Source organism: Xenopus laevis, chromosome 8S (assembly GCF_017654675.1).
Source record: "Xenopus laevis strain J_2021 chromosome 8S, Xenopus_laevis_v10.1, whole genome shotgun sequence".
Classification (NCBI taxonomy): Eukaryota; Metazoa; Chordata; class Amphibia; order Anura; family Pipidae; genus Xenopus; species Xenopus laevis.
The window spans coordinates 49,420,614-49,436,660 of record NC_054386.1 but is presented as its reverse complement, the minus strand read 5'-3'; the positions used below and the strand labels follow the sequence as shown (position 1 = coordinate 49,436,660).

General features: G+C 41.6%; 1 protein-coding gene across 2 annotated transcripts in view; it reads right to left on the bottom strand.

Annotated features, from left to right (window-relative positions):
• The window catches only part of kif4a.S (kinesin family member 4A S homeolog), a 62,844-nt gene that overhangs the window by 35,685 nt on the left and 11,112 nt on the right, over nucleotides 1-16,047 (bottom strand). For both annotated transcript variants that reach the window (XR_005963726.1, NM_001087550.1), the window contains 14 exon segments: nucleotides 14,465-14,655; nucleotides 14,273-14,365; nucleotides 14,019-14,185; nucleotides 11,963-12,057; nucleotides 11,187-11,306; nucleotides 10,635-10,810; nucleotides 10,444-10,505; nucleotides 9,967-10,099; nucleotides 9,251-9,309; nucleotides 9,065-9,170; nucleotides 8,599-8,673; nucleotides 5,970-6,143; nucleotides 5,759-5,862; nucleotides 4,667-4,811 (listed from right to left, as the gene is read on the bottom strand). Coding sequence is in view for 1 of the 2 variants with exons in the window: in NM_001087550.1 (NP_001081019.1) it covers nucleotides 4,667-4,811; nucleotides 5,759-5,862; nucleotides 5,970-6,143; nucleotides 8,599-8,673; nucleotides 9,065-9,170; nucleotides 9,251-9,309; nucleotides 9,967-10,099; nucleotides 10,444-10,505; nucleotides 10,635-10,810; nucleotides 11,187-11,306; nucleotides 11,963-12,057; nucleotides 14,019-14,185; nucleotides 14,273-14,365; nucleotides 14,465-14,655 (1,700 nt within the window). In the remaining variant the exon portion in view is untranslated.

Here is a 16,047-nt window from a genome sequence, read left to right as displayed (position 1 = left end):
ATGGAAGGGCAAGTACCTTATCCATAATAAGGGACAGCATCGACCCACTAGATGGAGGAGGTGCATATACATTCACAATAATATACGGTTTGCTATGCAAAGTACATGACAGAATAATAAAACGACCATCAGCATCAGTTATCAACCTGTTCAGGGAAAAGACACAATTTCTCTTTACTAGTATAGAGACCCCCCTAGCAAAAGAGGAGTAAGTGGAGTGATAAGATGCCCCCAACCAGGGTTTCTTCATAGCCAGTACCTTATTACCGTCCAAGTGGGTTTCCTGTAGCAGTATCAGATGGGGTTTAACCTGACGAATGGTTTTAAAAACCAGGCCTCTCTTTATGGGACTGCCCAGTCCTCTGACGTTCCAAGAGAGAAGTACGACTTCAGCCATTATCTCTGTGGTAAATGGAAAACCGAAGACAAAAGCTCAGACGTTTGTAATCCAAGGTCAAAAAGCAGGTTTCAGGTTGATTAGCAAAAAGGCACCCTCCTCTCAATGAAGAAGGGAGGGAAAAACGAGGGAAAAAAAGACAGTGGGGCAGACTAGCTGCCAGGTTAACGTACAAAAAACACCCACCCTACCCGCCCGTCCCCAATTTGAGTAGGCTTGGATCCCAACAAAAATCGCCATAACTAGGTTAAACTTGGGAGTGAACCAGCGGACTTTCTGAGTAGTTCCTTGGTTCTCAGGCTATTGCCCTGCTGTGATCTGAAGGGGGATAAAACTTGCTTTGCCGTGTCCCGTGCCTGGGACCATCCAGGTGAATACCCTGGTGCAGAGCTATAGATTCGGCAGAGGAGCCTCCTCGGCACTAATGTGGGGGAGGTCTCCTATCTTTAGCCTCCAACCAAGAGAAGACTTCTTCCGGATTCTCAAAGAAATCGGCCCGAACGCCCTCCTGTACTCTGAGCTTTGCCGGGAATAACATGGCATAAGGCATATTTTGCTGTCGGAGTTTCCGTTTGGCCTCCGTGAATTTGGAGCGCTGTTTCCGGACTTCCATAGAGAAATCTGGATAAATGGAGACCCTCACATTTTCATGCAGGATCTGTTGTTTCTTCCGGGCTTCCGATAGGACTCTGTCCCGATCTCTGTAATTGAGAAGCCGTGCAATGAAGGGTCTTGGCGGGGCCCCAGGTGGTGAGGGGCGGTTAGGAATGCGATGTGCCCTCTCCACTACGAAAGAGGGGGAGAAAACGTCATCACACAGATGCTGACGGAGCCAGGCCTCCAAAAACAATTCTGGGTTGCTCCCCTCTGCCCTCTCCGGAAGGCCCACTAGCCTGATATTGTTCCTTCTCAGCCTGTTTTCCAAATCATCAGATTTCGATTCTAGGGTTTGGATCTTGCGAGTAAGGGCTGCAATGGCTTCAGGTATGGGTGCCATGGTGTCCTCCATATCACTGATGCGCCTCTCAGCTTCAGTTGTGCGCTCCCGTATATTTTGCACGTCGTGCTTTAAAAATGTAAGATCTGTTTTAAGATCATCAAATTTGCTGATCGTGACAGCATGATTGCTGGTAATGAGCAGCATAACTTCTGCAAGTGTGGGTTGCACAGGGAGAGCGTCCTGTAACATTTGGTCACCCTCAGGGGCAATGAGCGGGGAGGGCACAGGGGAATCATATGGAGTGTTGCCTGGTGATTCACTAGCCTGGCTGGCCTGACCGCTTATATCTCCACCCGGTTCCCTGGCATACCTCAGGAGTTTCTGAGCGGCTGTTGGACCAGTACTGTGGCAGGTCGAAGTTCCCGCCTTGGCCTGGGGGGATCCCTTGTTGCGTCCCGCCTTGCTTATGGTTTTGGTATCGGCGCCATTTTTACTCACAGCGGAGGATGAGGCCTCGCCGTCTTTATCCCCTTGGGCTCGGTTTCTCCGCATCTCGGACCGTGGGAAACAGCAGGTATATAAAGCAGTTGGGGTAGAAAGAGTCTCTGCCGATTGCTATCACCGGAATCAGGGTTAAAGGCACTATTTTTGAGGCACGGGTACGGAGCAGCGTTAAGACACGTCTGCCTTGCTCAGCTCATAGCCACGCCCCTTCAAAAAAAAGGAGATTTTGTGTACTCAAGGTTAAATATCTTTCTCTTCAGTCGCTTAGGGGACACAGGGACAGTGGGTATAGCTGGTACATCCAGGAGGGCAGGACACAACAGTAGGAAACTAGCCCCTCCTCTGCTAGCTATACCCCCAGCAGGCGGAGCTTAGATCAGTTTGTTCCAAAACAGGAAAAATTTTATTAACCGTAAAACTAGTATTAAACGTAACATGTTGGACGGAAAAAAATGAGGGCCTCAGTCCAGGGGAGGGAAGCCCTGTGTCCCCCAAGTGACCCAAGAGAAAAAGATTTAACGGTGAGTATACAAAATCTCCTTTTCTCTAAGTCATCTTGCGGGACACAGGGACAGCGGGGACGTACCAAAGCTGTCCCCCAATTCCTCCGTGTGGGAGAGTGAGGCCTAGGTGGAAGTAACCACTGCGGCTTGAAGCACCTTTCTGCCAAAGCGAGTGTCAGAAGCCGCAAAGGTATCGAAATGGTAGAATTTTGAAAAGGAGTGAACAGAAGTCCACGTAGCTGCCTTGCACAGCTGTTCTGCTGAAGCTTGGTTCCTGGGCATTCAGGAACCAAGCTTCAGCAGAACAGCTGTGCAAGGCAGCTACGTGGACTTCTGTATAGATGTGTGTGTATGTGTGTGTATAGATATGTGTGTGTATAGATGTGTGTGTGTGTGTATAGATGTGTGTGTGTGTGTGTATAGATGTGTGTGTGTGTGTATAGATGTGTGTGTGTGTATAGATGTGTGTATAGATGTATAGATATATAGATATATACATACACACACACACACACACACTTTCCAATGAGTATCCGCACTCCAAGGCTGTTGCTAATGGCGGGGTGCACGGTAATTATGTATGTATCAATCATCAGCAGACCAGCACTCCCTTTAAAAACTTGATAATTTTATTGTCGTAGTATCAAATGCCCGAAGTTTTGGTCCACATTTGGACCTTTTTCAAGGATGAATGTGGACCGAAACGTCGGGCATTTGCGATGTGTGCAGTGACACGTCCCTTAGCGGTGATGTTTGTATTACCGACCGGCTAGGGCTTTTCTGCCTCCCATTTGCCCGCCCTTCCTCTCCTGTGTCAGTGACGCTGGGACCCAGGCCATGGGCAAAGAGGGGAGCGATGTATGTAACTGGACCCTCAGAATGGTGTGCTGTACAAACCCTTGTTATCCAATAGAAGGAAAACTTTATGTGAGGAGAGGAAGAGGATAACACAAGAAGATACAAACTGTCTCCCTTGCCGCTCTCCTCTGTCTCCGGCCAGTCAGTCCCCACCTATAATGGAAGGGGAGACAGTCATGAGACTTGGTGGTCTGTGTCTGAGTGAACTAGAGACAGGTCTAGCCTATGGGAGTCCTCCACTCTGTGTGGAGGTCCTGGGCATCCCCTGGTGTCAAGCAACTGACATCAAAAAAATGAAAAATCAGTTGAGATGATTTCAAAGTCCTATCCTCCTGAGGACACAAATAAAACTGAGCTAAGCTCTGCCTGCTGGGGGTATAGCCAGTTGAGGAGGGGCTAGTTTTTTCCTACTGTTGTGTCCTGCCCTCTTGGATGTACCAGCTATACCCCACTGTCCATGTGTCCCCTCAAGCAGATTTGGAGAAATTGGGTGTGTGCGGATCCGGTTACTTCTTTTCACTGTTCTACTACAGACATCCCATTTCATTATGGGACCAAAACTTCATGCTATGGGATCCCAAGGAACACCTATTAGAGATTTTATGGCCTTACTGCTCAGACAGTCTTGATGCTGGCAGCAACAATTTGTCATCTACTGCATATGACCCTCTCACCGTCTTTAATTAGCTTCCAAAGTTACATTTAGAATTCCATCTTAACCAATATCCAACACTTTGTCCTAAGCCACATCATCCATGCAAAGTTGCTGTGCAAAGTTAAGATGTCAACAGGTCAATGTGCCAGTGGGCATTTGTAGATTAGCTTCTATCTCTGCCATTCCAGAGGGGGTTAGAAAATTAACCAAGTTTGACCAATCCAAATTTATGTGTGTTAATCAGAGACAGTGGCATCACTCCACCTTAAGAATGACAGCTAATTTCAATTTGAGCACTTTATAGGCAGAAATAAATTAAAAATCATTTGACCAGTCTGGATGTTTTGAGAGTGGGAAGAAAGGAATATAGCATGCAAAACTAGGGCCCTAGCACTGCAAAGCAGCAATCCTATGCATTACGTCCCCGCTGTTCTAAATATGTGAATTGACAAAGGAATATTTAGAACTTCGTGCAATATAATGTCCTTTCTATTCCTAACAGTGCCATATAGAGCACAACTTCACTGCATGGATTTAGGCTGGAATACCATAGTGGTAATATTTTGTTTCCATATTAAAAAAAGAGTCTCTTTAGGAGTTTGTTAGTTTTTAGCATATAGTGGATGTCCAGATGGTATGGATTACATTTTATTCTTCTTTCTAGTTGGCCGAAACTGGAGGATGGAAGAGTAAGGTACGTAGATTAAGACCAAAACCAGAAGTTCTCACTTAATCTTTTAGGATTCAAGGCCTACAGGAGCTTTACATTAAATATCAAAATACATCAATAAGGAAAGTGTTTTGCTTACCTGGATTTCCTGGTTCATTTTGGCGACTGTTTTTTCAGTGGACTCTCTGAGTTTCAGAAGTTTTGACTGTTCACCTAACTTTTTCTTAAGCTCTGTCATTTGCCCCTCAAGCTCTTGGAGCCTCTTGCGGCGACGCTCACTTAATCTGCAAAAAATCATCATTTAAAAGAATAAGTTATTAAATGCATGGACATATGCATTTCTCTAGACTAGAGCAGTCCAGGCCCAGGAACAGCTGCGTCCCTCCAAAGGCTTTTCTTTTTTCTATCATCCAAATTTGCTCAAGGGCTCCAGCAGGAAAAATAACTTTCTCAATATATGTAAAAAGTTGCACAGCAATGCTCCAGACTGAAAAATTTAGACTTGCTCTATGACTTCAAACGCTCAATAAATGCTTAATTTCAATCTTTTTTTAAACATATGTTTAGTAGCCATGGCTTTTTTTCAGCAGATGAACTGAACTAAGAAATAAAAGGTATGGTAAAATAAATCAAACCAAAAACAGGGAACGCTTACTTTTGCACTACACCTACGTATGCTAGGGGTAGAAAATGAACATTTTTATACTAAAAGAACAAGCTTTAAAACCAAAACACCACAAAACCACGAGAGGAAAAAAAAACCAAAACATTCTGTACTCTCAAAAGCAAGAATGCAAACTGTAAACGAAAAAATAAGGTTAAAGGTCAACCATCCCTTTAAGTCTGAGACTCCATTTGCATTGACAATGATTCCCAAAGACACAATGAGTGATACAATACAGGAGCAGCCACCTGCAATAGGAACTTAAGCTTCTTGTGTTCTGTTCAGCCCACCATACAGAACAGGCAGCACTGCTGCAAAGTTAAAATATAAGCAGTCTAAAACTGCCAAAATATTGTAAACAAAATACATATACTCAAAATAATGTATGCAGGTTTTCAAAGTTGTTTGGTTTGTTTCCATTTTTACCCTTAAAAAGGAATGTATCATTGGTAAAACTGAACTACGAAAAGTCAACTTCTAGGGGTCATGCTACAAAGTTTCACTGTGTACCAAGAAGAGGAGAACTTGAAAAAACAATTGAAAAAGTAAAATATAAACTTAACTCACTTAGCCTGATTGTTGTCTTTTTTAGCAGAGTGAAGTGCCAGAATAAGCTCCTCCTTTTCTTTTTGCAGGACTCCCACTTCAGACTCGAGATGTTTAATATTGTTCTACAAGATTTTTTTTTTTTTAAATTAGGGAAAAAAAAAAAAAAATCTAGAATTGCAATAATTCATGTCATGCATAACCCACAAACATTGTGCTTCATGTTACATACCAGGTACTCGCTCTGAATTGGCTCTAGCTGTCTATCATTTTGAGCCATCTTCTTTGCCAGAGCTTCCTTCATCACCAAAGCTTTGTTTAATTCGATTAGCTCCTTGGAGAGCTGGGCCTGACGCAAAGCATGATTGGTAGTGAATCCATCAGAGGAGCGTTTCTCTCCGGAGTCCTTAGTAAGGATAAGGATTAAGTCAGATCTACTTTCCCCAGAATATCAAAATGAACACAACATACCAATACAGTAACTTTGAGCATTTTACAAGCGGACTGCTTTCATAAGTATGCTTTTCACACTTTCTTCACAACAAGAAACACAACACAGTTGAAGAAAAAAGTAGAGTAGGGAATGTACATCAGATTTTTTTCTTTTTAAAATCTCTAAAGTTACTCTACATATTTCCCAGATTATTATGCCATTCTCCCTTTAATTTTCATGTCATTTCTGAATCACAAGCTGAAAACCTCAGCGAATTTCATTTAGTTCATGGTCTAACATGAACCTCTACCCCCCTTTTACCAGACTGTCAAAGAGGTGCCATTGGAGCAGATGGCAGCAAGTGCGCACCACCTGCTTTCTATTCAAAGAAGGAATGCTCACTACACTAAAGGGGCCAATGCTTCTTGCTAGATCTAAAAAGCTTTTATCTAAAAAGGATCGACACTGTGCTGGGAGAGAACAGGATTTTGTGATACTCCCCATTAAATCTGTTTCTCTGTAGTCATAAGGGGGACACAGGGACCGATGGGGTTAAGCTCCACCCTCCAGGAGGCAGGACACTTGGTAAGAATTAATTAAGGGGCGTGCCGTACTTGGCTTAACCCCGCACACAGTGCTCAACACTCAGTTTGTTCCAAAGTTTAACCAATATAACAACTATAACTTATGACAGAATGAAAACCAGGAATTATCCTGGACACGACCATCTGGTCAACGGCTCGTCCTAGGGCGGGAAGTCCTGTGTCCCCCTTATGACTACAGAGAAACAAATTTAACGGTGAGTATCAAAAAATCCCGTTTTCTCTGTCGTCTTAGGGGGACACAGGGACCGATGGGGACTTAACAAAGTAGTCCCAAAACAGCAGGGTGGGACGAGTCAATTGAATCGAATCAGTGGAAAATAGACCAACACTTTGCGACCGAGGGAGGCCTCAGCCGACGAAGTTGTGTCGAGTCTGTAGAATTTAGTAAATGTATGAACAGAGGACCAGATAGCTGCTTTGCAGATCTGATCCAATGAGGCAGCATTGCGCCATGCCGATGAGGCTCCCATTGCTCTTGTGGAATGAGCCTTGACACCTTGTGGTGGTGTTCTATCCTTTGACAGGTAGGCTTGGCTGATGGTTTGTTTGATCCATCTGGCGATGGTAGTCTTTGATGCTGGTAGACCTTTACGAGGTCTGGTGGTAATAACAAAGAGTCAGATTTCCGAAAGGGTTTTGACCACGTCTAGATTGTGAAGACGTCGTTCCTTGTCATTATTTGGATCTGGACATAATGAAGGAACTATGATTTCCTGATTGATGTAGAAGGAAGACACAACTTTGGGTAGAAACTAAGGAACTGTCCGTAAAACTGCCTTGTCCTTGTGGAACACCAAAAAGGACGGATCACAGGATAGTGCAGTCAGTTCAGACACCCTTCTGGTTGACGAGATTGCCACTAGGAACACAGTCTTGTAAATGAGCCATGTGTCGGAAATAGAACTCATTGGTTCGAATGGAGGATCGAGTAGGGCCCCAAGCACGAGATTAAGATCCCAACCCGCGACCGGCAGTTGAAAAGGAGGAATTACGTGTGCCACTCCTTGCAGAATAGTCCGAATGGTGTCCTCTGTTGCAAGTCGATGATGAAAAAGGATAGACAATGCCGACACTTGTACTTTTAATGAACTGAGTTTTAGCCCTAACTGTAGACCACGCTGTAAAAAGGACAACACTCTAGGTATGCAGAGTTCTAAAGGGGACAGGTTGAGCTCTTCGCACCAACTGTAATAGGAATGCCACACTCTGTGATAAGACTTGGAAGACGTGGGTTTACGTGCTTTTAGCGTAGTTGAAATAACTTCTTCTGCTATCCCTTTTCTTCGCCAGATGGATGCTTCAACAGCCATCCCGTCAAAGCGAACAGTCCGGGATTTGGATGTGTCACTGGACCCTGGCCCCTTAATTAATTGTTACCAAGTGTCCTGCCTCCTGGAGCTTAACCCCATCGGTCCCTGTGTCCCCCTAAGACGACAGAGTAAGGTATGTAATTTTGGGGAATGTTTAGAGGACAAATTAAAAAAAAAATTGCAGTTTTCCCTGACAATTCCTGTTCGTTCATTACATTTGAAAAGTTCAATAAACATTTGCCATTTCCCCAAAATGGATGAGTTATGCAGGTAGACCTGCTATTTACCCCATGTCAATTATATTAAGTTTATTGCTTTCTGGAATTTGACCCTACACCCTCCATATGGCCATGCATCCCTTAAGATAAATTACAGAGAGAACTTTAGAGAGATCCAGTGAGGCATATGGGAACATTGTTTTTCTAGAGATTTCACAACAAAAATGTAGCATTTACCTCTTATCAATAATCCTAAACACTGACACATCCAACAGTACAGCACATAAAACCTCACCTCTTCAGGCACTGGAAAGGATGCAGCCTCTTCATCCATAGCCTCAATAGAGCCTGCAATTCCAGAGCTTTCATCCTGTAATAGAAAGCACAGAGATGTGAGCCACTTGCAAAACTAGCTGACCACAGGAACACAAGCCATACCACACGCCGAATAGAGACAAATCTTAATAAACTAGTTATAAGCACCTGTAGTCTAAATAAAAGTTTATAATGCATTTAGATAAAGCCACTGTTGCAGGATACAGAAGTTTGTTATTTAAAGACCCCTAGGAATAGAATACTGGATCTTGTTCTCAAAAAAACAAAATCCTGCAGTATGTTCTGTTTTGATCATGGATGGACTTGGACTACAACCAGTATTTAAAATAGAATTCTAGCTTTCGTGTTCTGATTGATGTGGGCAAATTTTCTAGGGACATGGAAGAGAAACAAGGCAAGATGAAAATAAGACTCATCAGCCTTACCTGGAGCTGTACAATGACCTGCTGCAAGTCTTGGATAACCTCCACATTATCTTTAAGCTCCTGGTCTTCCAGTGTTTCTACTAATCTCTGAAGGTTCACTTTGCACCTGATGACAAAGGGTCAGTGAAAAAAAAAGGAAACAAACCAAGCCTGTATTGATCTCATTGTTTCAGAAGTAGAACTTACGCAGCGTGTTGCTTTAGCTCTTCCATTTTACTGCCCAGTTTTTCATTCTGTTGCTCAGTCTGCAGAGGAATTCAGAAAATAAGTAAAGATACATCTATGGAGGAGTACAATTTGTAAAACCTGCCTTTTAGGAAAATAATAATGAAGGTTTTAAAGGCAAATGCTGTTCTACTAGGCAATAAAACAGTACATACAGTGAAACAAATTTTATACCATTTTTGTGGTCTCTCCAAAGTACAATAAATTTCCCTGAATTTACATTTTTTCTGGACCCCTAAAAAACGAAATATAGAGGTTCCACTGTAAGTGTCACTCTTTATACTTTAAAGTTGGAGTTCGGCTGGAGTCTATAAAGAATACCTTATTCAAGACCAGATCATCTGGCTTTTGTAATTTTGGGGGGGTTGCCATTACATCTCTAATGCACAAGTCTGGGAAATTGACAAAGTTGAACGAGTGCTATGTAAAAATGTTCCCTGGGCTGGTGCAATCTTTTCTCCAAGCTGGTTTGTTAATTTAATAATCAGACCGTACCTAACATAATGGCAGACCCATCCCCATTGTATTACCCTTTGCTTGTCCTATATGTTACAGGGTGGGTATATATATCCCTTCTAAAAAGGGAGAGGTACAAAGTTACGTGCACAAAAAAGTTTGGTATTTGTAACAGAATTAAGACATAAGGCAGCCACACAAATGTCCACCATAAATCTCACCATAATAATTTTTTCTAGAAATTGTGCAGTCTGTACTGCTGCTTCGCCAAGTTCCCGGCTCAGCTTGCCATTTTCTTTCTCTAAATTCTTGTTTCTCTCCATTAGGGACTGGAGATTCTCAGATGGTTCCATGCTAAACAAACAGGAGACATTACCAAAAGTAGGTTACCCCTTTTCCTTCCAAATACCACAAACTTTAATAGAAAAGTAAAAACGCAAAAATGTTCCCAAACTGATGAAATATTTTGATATAAAGGAACACATTAGGGCAGATTAATCATAATGTGAGATTAGAAAGCACCAAAAATTGCCTAGTAACGGGCAACTGCAACAACTACCGCACCAGTTTTCTCGCTGCACATGGAGATGCCTTAAACTCCCAGTGTACTAAGCCCAAATCAAAAGGATAGTATAATAAACATTGCTTAATTTAAAGGTTATAGTACTGTTGGCATTAAACATTCACAAAGCAGTTACCTGTTCAAAACAGGCAGAGTTCCTCCATGTGCCTGAAGTAGCAGGACTTGCAATTCTTGTACCTAACAATGAAAAGCAACAGCTCTTGAAGAATTATGAACCATAAGGATGTGTGGAATTATAGCAGCTATATAAAACACTGGAAAAAGAGATAAAAGGCAATGGTTATTTTTCAAAGGGCAAAGCATCACCTGTAGTTTAAGTCGTTGTAGCTCTGCAGCCTGGGGATCAGTGTTGACAATAGGTTTGTTCTTTATCTTCCTCGCTCTGTCAGCATATCGCAGTGTATTTAGAGTTTCTTCCATGTTCGAGTCAGCAGGACTAACACATGCGATCATAAGAGTGTGGCTGTTCCCTCCAAGAGAATCTGCACAATGTAAGGAGGATACCGTGACCAACAGAAATTTAGAAAGCAAACCCATTTTAAGGCCCATATCTATAAAAAAAATGGTATTCAAATTATAGATTGCTTTAGATCATTGTATGGTTTGTACAGTGCGGATGTGAATAAAAGTTGTGTAAGGAGAAGCATAAGTATAGCAAACCAAACCAGAGTGGTTATTAAAACTGTAAAACACAATTTTAGTTTCCATAAACTATGCCAGCTTACCACACACCTCCAAGTCCACCAAAGTGTAAATTGTTTTGCTGTAAAATCTATTAATCTACTATTTTAAATGCCACAGCCAACTCCAAAAAAAAAAAAAAAAAAAAAAAAGTGCAAAGACATAGTAAGAGCTCACCTTGTAGGAGACGAGTCAGCTTGGAGTCTCTGTAAGGTACAAAGCCACCCTTCTTGCTTTCATCACCTAGGGCACTGATGACATTTCCTAGGCACAGCAGGCCACGGTTAATGCTGATACCTACACGAGAATAACATTGGTCAACACAGTCACAACATAAATCCATTAAAAATCACTGCTATTCCTAAAACAGTTTCATGGTGACCCTTTAATTTTTATTTTGTTCCTACCCATCTGTGTTTTATTTAAAAGAACAGTAACATTAAGTTTTTTTCTATAAAAAAAAATTGTTTGCCCTTAACAAAACAAAAAAAAAACAAAACAAAACACCAGCACACATTTAACTTTACATTCGCAAAGACTTTATTAAGAAATAGCTCACTGATACACCGCTTGCGCTCCTCTTCTGAAAAGCCGACATGGCGACGATCCATCTGGCGGTGCTCGAAATTGAGCGCCGCCAGATGGATCATCGCCATGTCGCCTTTTCAGAAGAGGAGCGCAAGCGGAGTATCGGTAAGATATTTCTTAATAAAGTCTTTGCGAATGTAAAGTTAAATGTGTACTGGTGGGTTTTTTTCGTTAAGGGCAAACAAATTTTTTATAGAAAAAATTTCTTGTTACTGTTCCTTTAATCTGACCTATAAATAAACTACATGCAAATCAATGGGAGAAATATTCTGAATGCAGGGGAAGATACAACAGCCCTGACACTTAAGCAGCACGTACACAAAGGACACCTGCAATTACAATATATTACTGTAAATAGGCCTTACCTTCCTTGAGTCGATCACCTTCAGCCTTAGTCTTTTTTTGCCTTTCTGACCCTGCCAAGTCCACAAGGTGCAGTTTGGAGCGAAAGCTATTGTTTCTGTTATAATAAAATAAACATACAGAACATTTACAGCGTAACAGACATGTATACATGCAACTTGTTTATGTTGTTAAATGGTACTAATAATATTATGATAAGATCAAATTAAAAGCCTTTCTTTATGGGGCAGTATAGCTTTTTTAATGTTAGTTTAATGAATAGGACTTGTGCTGACCAGACCTTTAGTCTATTGTTTAAAATGACAGTTACCTTTTAGTATGTAATCTAATGGCCAGTTCTAAGCAACTTGGACTTTTTAAATTGGATTTTAATTTTTTTGTTTTTTTATTGCTTGCCTTCTTCTGACTTATCAGCATTCTAATGGGGGTCATCGACTCATTCTAAAAACAAATGCTCTGTAAGGCTACAAATTTAGTGTTATTGCTAGTTTTTATTAATCATCTTCCAGGCCCTCTACTATTCATATTCCAGTCTCTTATTCAAATCAAGGGATGTTGCTAGGGTAATTTTGACCCTAGCAACCAGATAGCTGAAAATGCAAATTTGAGAGCCGTTGAATAAAAAGCAAAATAACAAACCATGAGTAATAAGAAATTAAAAACAACTGCAAATGGTCTCATATCACCACATCATCATACTAAAACTAAATTCAAAGGCGAATAACCCATTAATTATGGAAGAGTTAGGATTTTTGTTATTCCTTGCAATGAAAAGTCTGAAAAGTCACAGTCTACTTTCTGGTTCAAAGACGCATATACAAATCAGCAGTTCATGGATAAGCCCTCTGTATAATCACACTTTGTCTCACAGTCTAACAGGTTTGCTTTATGATGCAAACACAAAATCTTGTTTAGATCAGAAGGTTAAACTATAAATGTACAGGTATGGGACCTGGGGCTTTCCAGATAATGGATCTTTCCGTCATTTGTATCTCATAGCTTAAGTCTACTAAAAATACATTAATTAAATAAACTCAATAGACTGGTTCTTCTTCCAATAAAGATTAATTATGTTTTAGTTTGGATCAAGTACATGGTAGTGTTTAATTATTACAGAAAAAAAGGAAATAATTGTTAGATTTGTTAAATGGAGTCTATGGGAGATGGCCTTTCTGGATAACTGGTTTCCAGACAATGGATCTGATATTTGTATTATCTTAATTATCATAATTGGTCAGCATTATGTCCATTAAAGGAACAGTTCAGTATGAAAATAAAAACTGCGTAAATAGAAAGGCTGTGCAAAATAAAAAAAATCTTACTAATATAGTTAGTTAGCCAATAATGTAATGTATAAAGGCTGGAGTGACTGGATGTCTAACATAATAGCTTTTCAGCTTTATAACTCTGAGCTAGTCAGCAACTTGAAGGGGGGGCCACATGGTACAGATCTGTTCAGTGAGTTTGATATTGATCCTCAGCATTCAGCTCAGATTCAAAAGCAACAGATATGACTCATGTGCCCCCCCCCTCAAGTCTCTGATTGGTTACTGCCTGGTAACCAGTCAGTTTAAACCAAGAGAGCTGAAAAGCAGGATGTAGTGTTCTGGCTATTATGTATAATACACATCCAATCACTCCAGCCTATATGCATTACATTTTTGGCTAACTATATTAGAAACATTTTTTTTTTATTTTGCACAGGCTATTAACCCAGTTTTTATTTTTACACTGAATAATTCCTTTAAGGATAACAAAAGGGAGTATTCCTTGATCTGTAACAGACCATATAATCTATGGAACTGGTCTAAAAGTTCCATTGTGGCAATGCTGTAGCTTTGTTGTTTCCATAAACCCATGGCCTTTTTTGTACTTTTACACACAACAACAAGAGTAGCTAACGTGCCATTTAGGCACGAAATGTGCTAGGCTTACATGTCCTTTTTTTAACTTTATTATATTTGGGCTACTGCTTTATTATTGGATGGGCCTCACCTCACTTGTAAATCTTCATACTAAACGAGAAGCTAATCAAATAAGTAATTCTGCTTTACATACTTGTCCCCTTCCTTCCTCTGCTCGATAGAGATTGTAAAGATGGCATGTGACCGAGAGGACTGGGAGTTCATGGCAGTGGATGCCACAGTACGCGAGCTGTTTCCCTGCTCTAAGCAAGATAGTGTGTCCAGGGCTGTCTTTACATCCCGCTCTGTCAAACCACAAATCTGCAAGAAATACATTTTGCAGCAAAGCAGACAAGGCAAAGAACCAAAAAAAAAAAAAATCCAATTTTTTTTAGCCAACAGCAGTACCTTAATCCCTTCTTTTGGGTCTTCCCGAATGCTAATTGTATTAGTTTTGTCACGAGCTGCATACAGCAAATCTAGAATTTCTTCGTTGTAGATCTGAAAATTATGAGAAAAATTAAAATTACATGCACAACATATATAAAAATGATGCCAATGCAAAACTATCCAAGGGGTCATAGTAACCTTTAAACTCACCTCTAAGTAAGATACTTTTAAATTGAACTCCCATTCAGGCCTCTGATGGATTTCTCTAAAGAGAGCTATAACAGTTCTAGGGATAACTCCCACAGTTGGCTCATTCTCCTGATTGTGTGTATAAGCTCCTCCCATTGAATATGTTTTTCCAGAACCAGTCTGCCCATATGCCAGAACAGTGGCATTGTATCCTGAGAAAAAAAAATATGTTAGTTTGACAGTTAATTTAATGTTGGCTCCATACATGTATCCAAGAAAAATAGAATTTTTTGATACTCACCGATAAATCCTTTTCTCTGTAGTCGATAGGGGGACACAGGGACTCTTGGGGTTAAGCTCCACCCTCTAGGAGGCAGGACACTTAGAACTGATTTGCCGGGGGGCGTGTCCGGGACTCCGTCTTAACCCCACACTGCCATAATCCCTCAGTTTTTACCAAAGAGACTGCTGAAAAAAGGGATTATAATATAACAATTTACAATTTGCAGAACAGGTAATTCAGGAAAAACGTTTCCCCATGGACCATAGGTAAACTTTCGCTCAGGGTTGGGAAGCCCTGTGTCCCCCTATCGACTACAGAGAAAAGGATTTAACGGTGAGTATCAAAAAATCCTATTTTCTCTGTTGTCTCAGGGGGACAAAGGGACTCTTGGGGACTCAAAGCAGTCCCAGAACAGCAGGGCGGGAGCGAATTAGAATCCAACACGTTACTGCATCATAGTGTGCAGTACCTTGCGGCCAAAAGCGTCCTCAGCTGAGGAAAACGTGTCAAGGCTGTAGAATTTAGTAAATGTATGTACTGAGGACCAGGTGGCTGCTCTGCAAATCTGATCCAAGGAAGCAGAGTTACGCCATGCCCAGCAAGGTCCCAGGGACCTTGTGGAATGTGCTCGAACATTCTCTGGTGGAGGCCTGCCCTTGGATAGATAGGACTGACGAATTGTCTCTCTGATCCATCGTGCAATAGAAGTCTTGGAGGCTGCCATGCCTTTTCGTGGTCCGGAAGGGACTACAAATAAGGATGGAGATCGTCTGAAAGATTTGGATCGTTCTAGATACCAGCGAAGTGCTCTAAACACATCAATTTGTGCAATCGTCGTTCCTTCTCATTCTTGGGATCCGGACAAAGGGAAGGAACCACTATCTCCTGGTTGATATCGAAGGAAGATACGACCTTGGGAAGGAAGGATGGAACGGTGCGTAGTACTGCCTTATCCCTATGGAAGACCAGAAGGGATGGATCACAAGATAATGCGACGATTTCGGACACTCTTCTAGCTGAAGAAATTGCCACGAGGAATACCACCTTCCAGGTAAGCCACTTTTCAGATATCACTCCTAAGGGTTCGAAGGGAGGATCCAGCAGAGACTCTAGTACCAGGTTAAGATCCCACCCTGGGAGTGGAGGACGGAAGGGGGGCGGAACAATGCGTGCTACTCCCTGTAGGAATGTACGGATGGAATTGTCCATTGCCAGACGTGATTGTAGTAAAACGGACAGAGCTGAGACTTGCACCTTCAAGGAACTTAGCTTCAGCCCGAACTGAAGTCCTTTCTGGAGAAAGGACAGAATCCTTGGGACG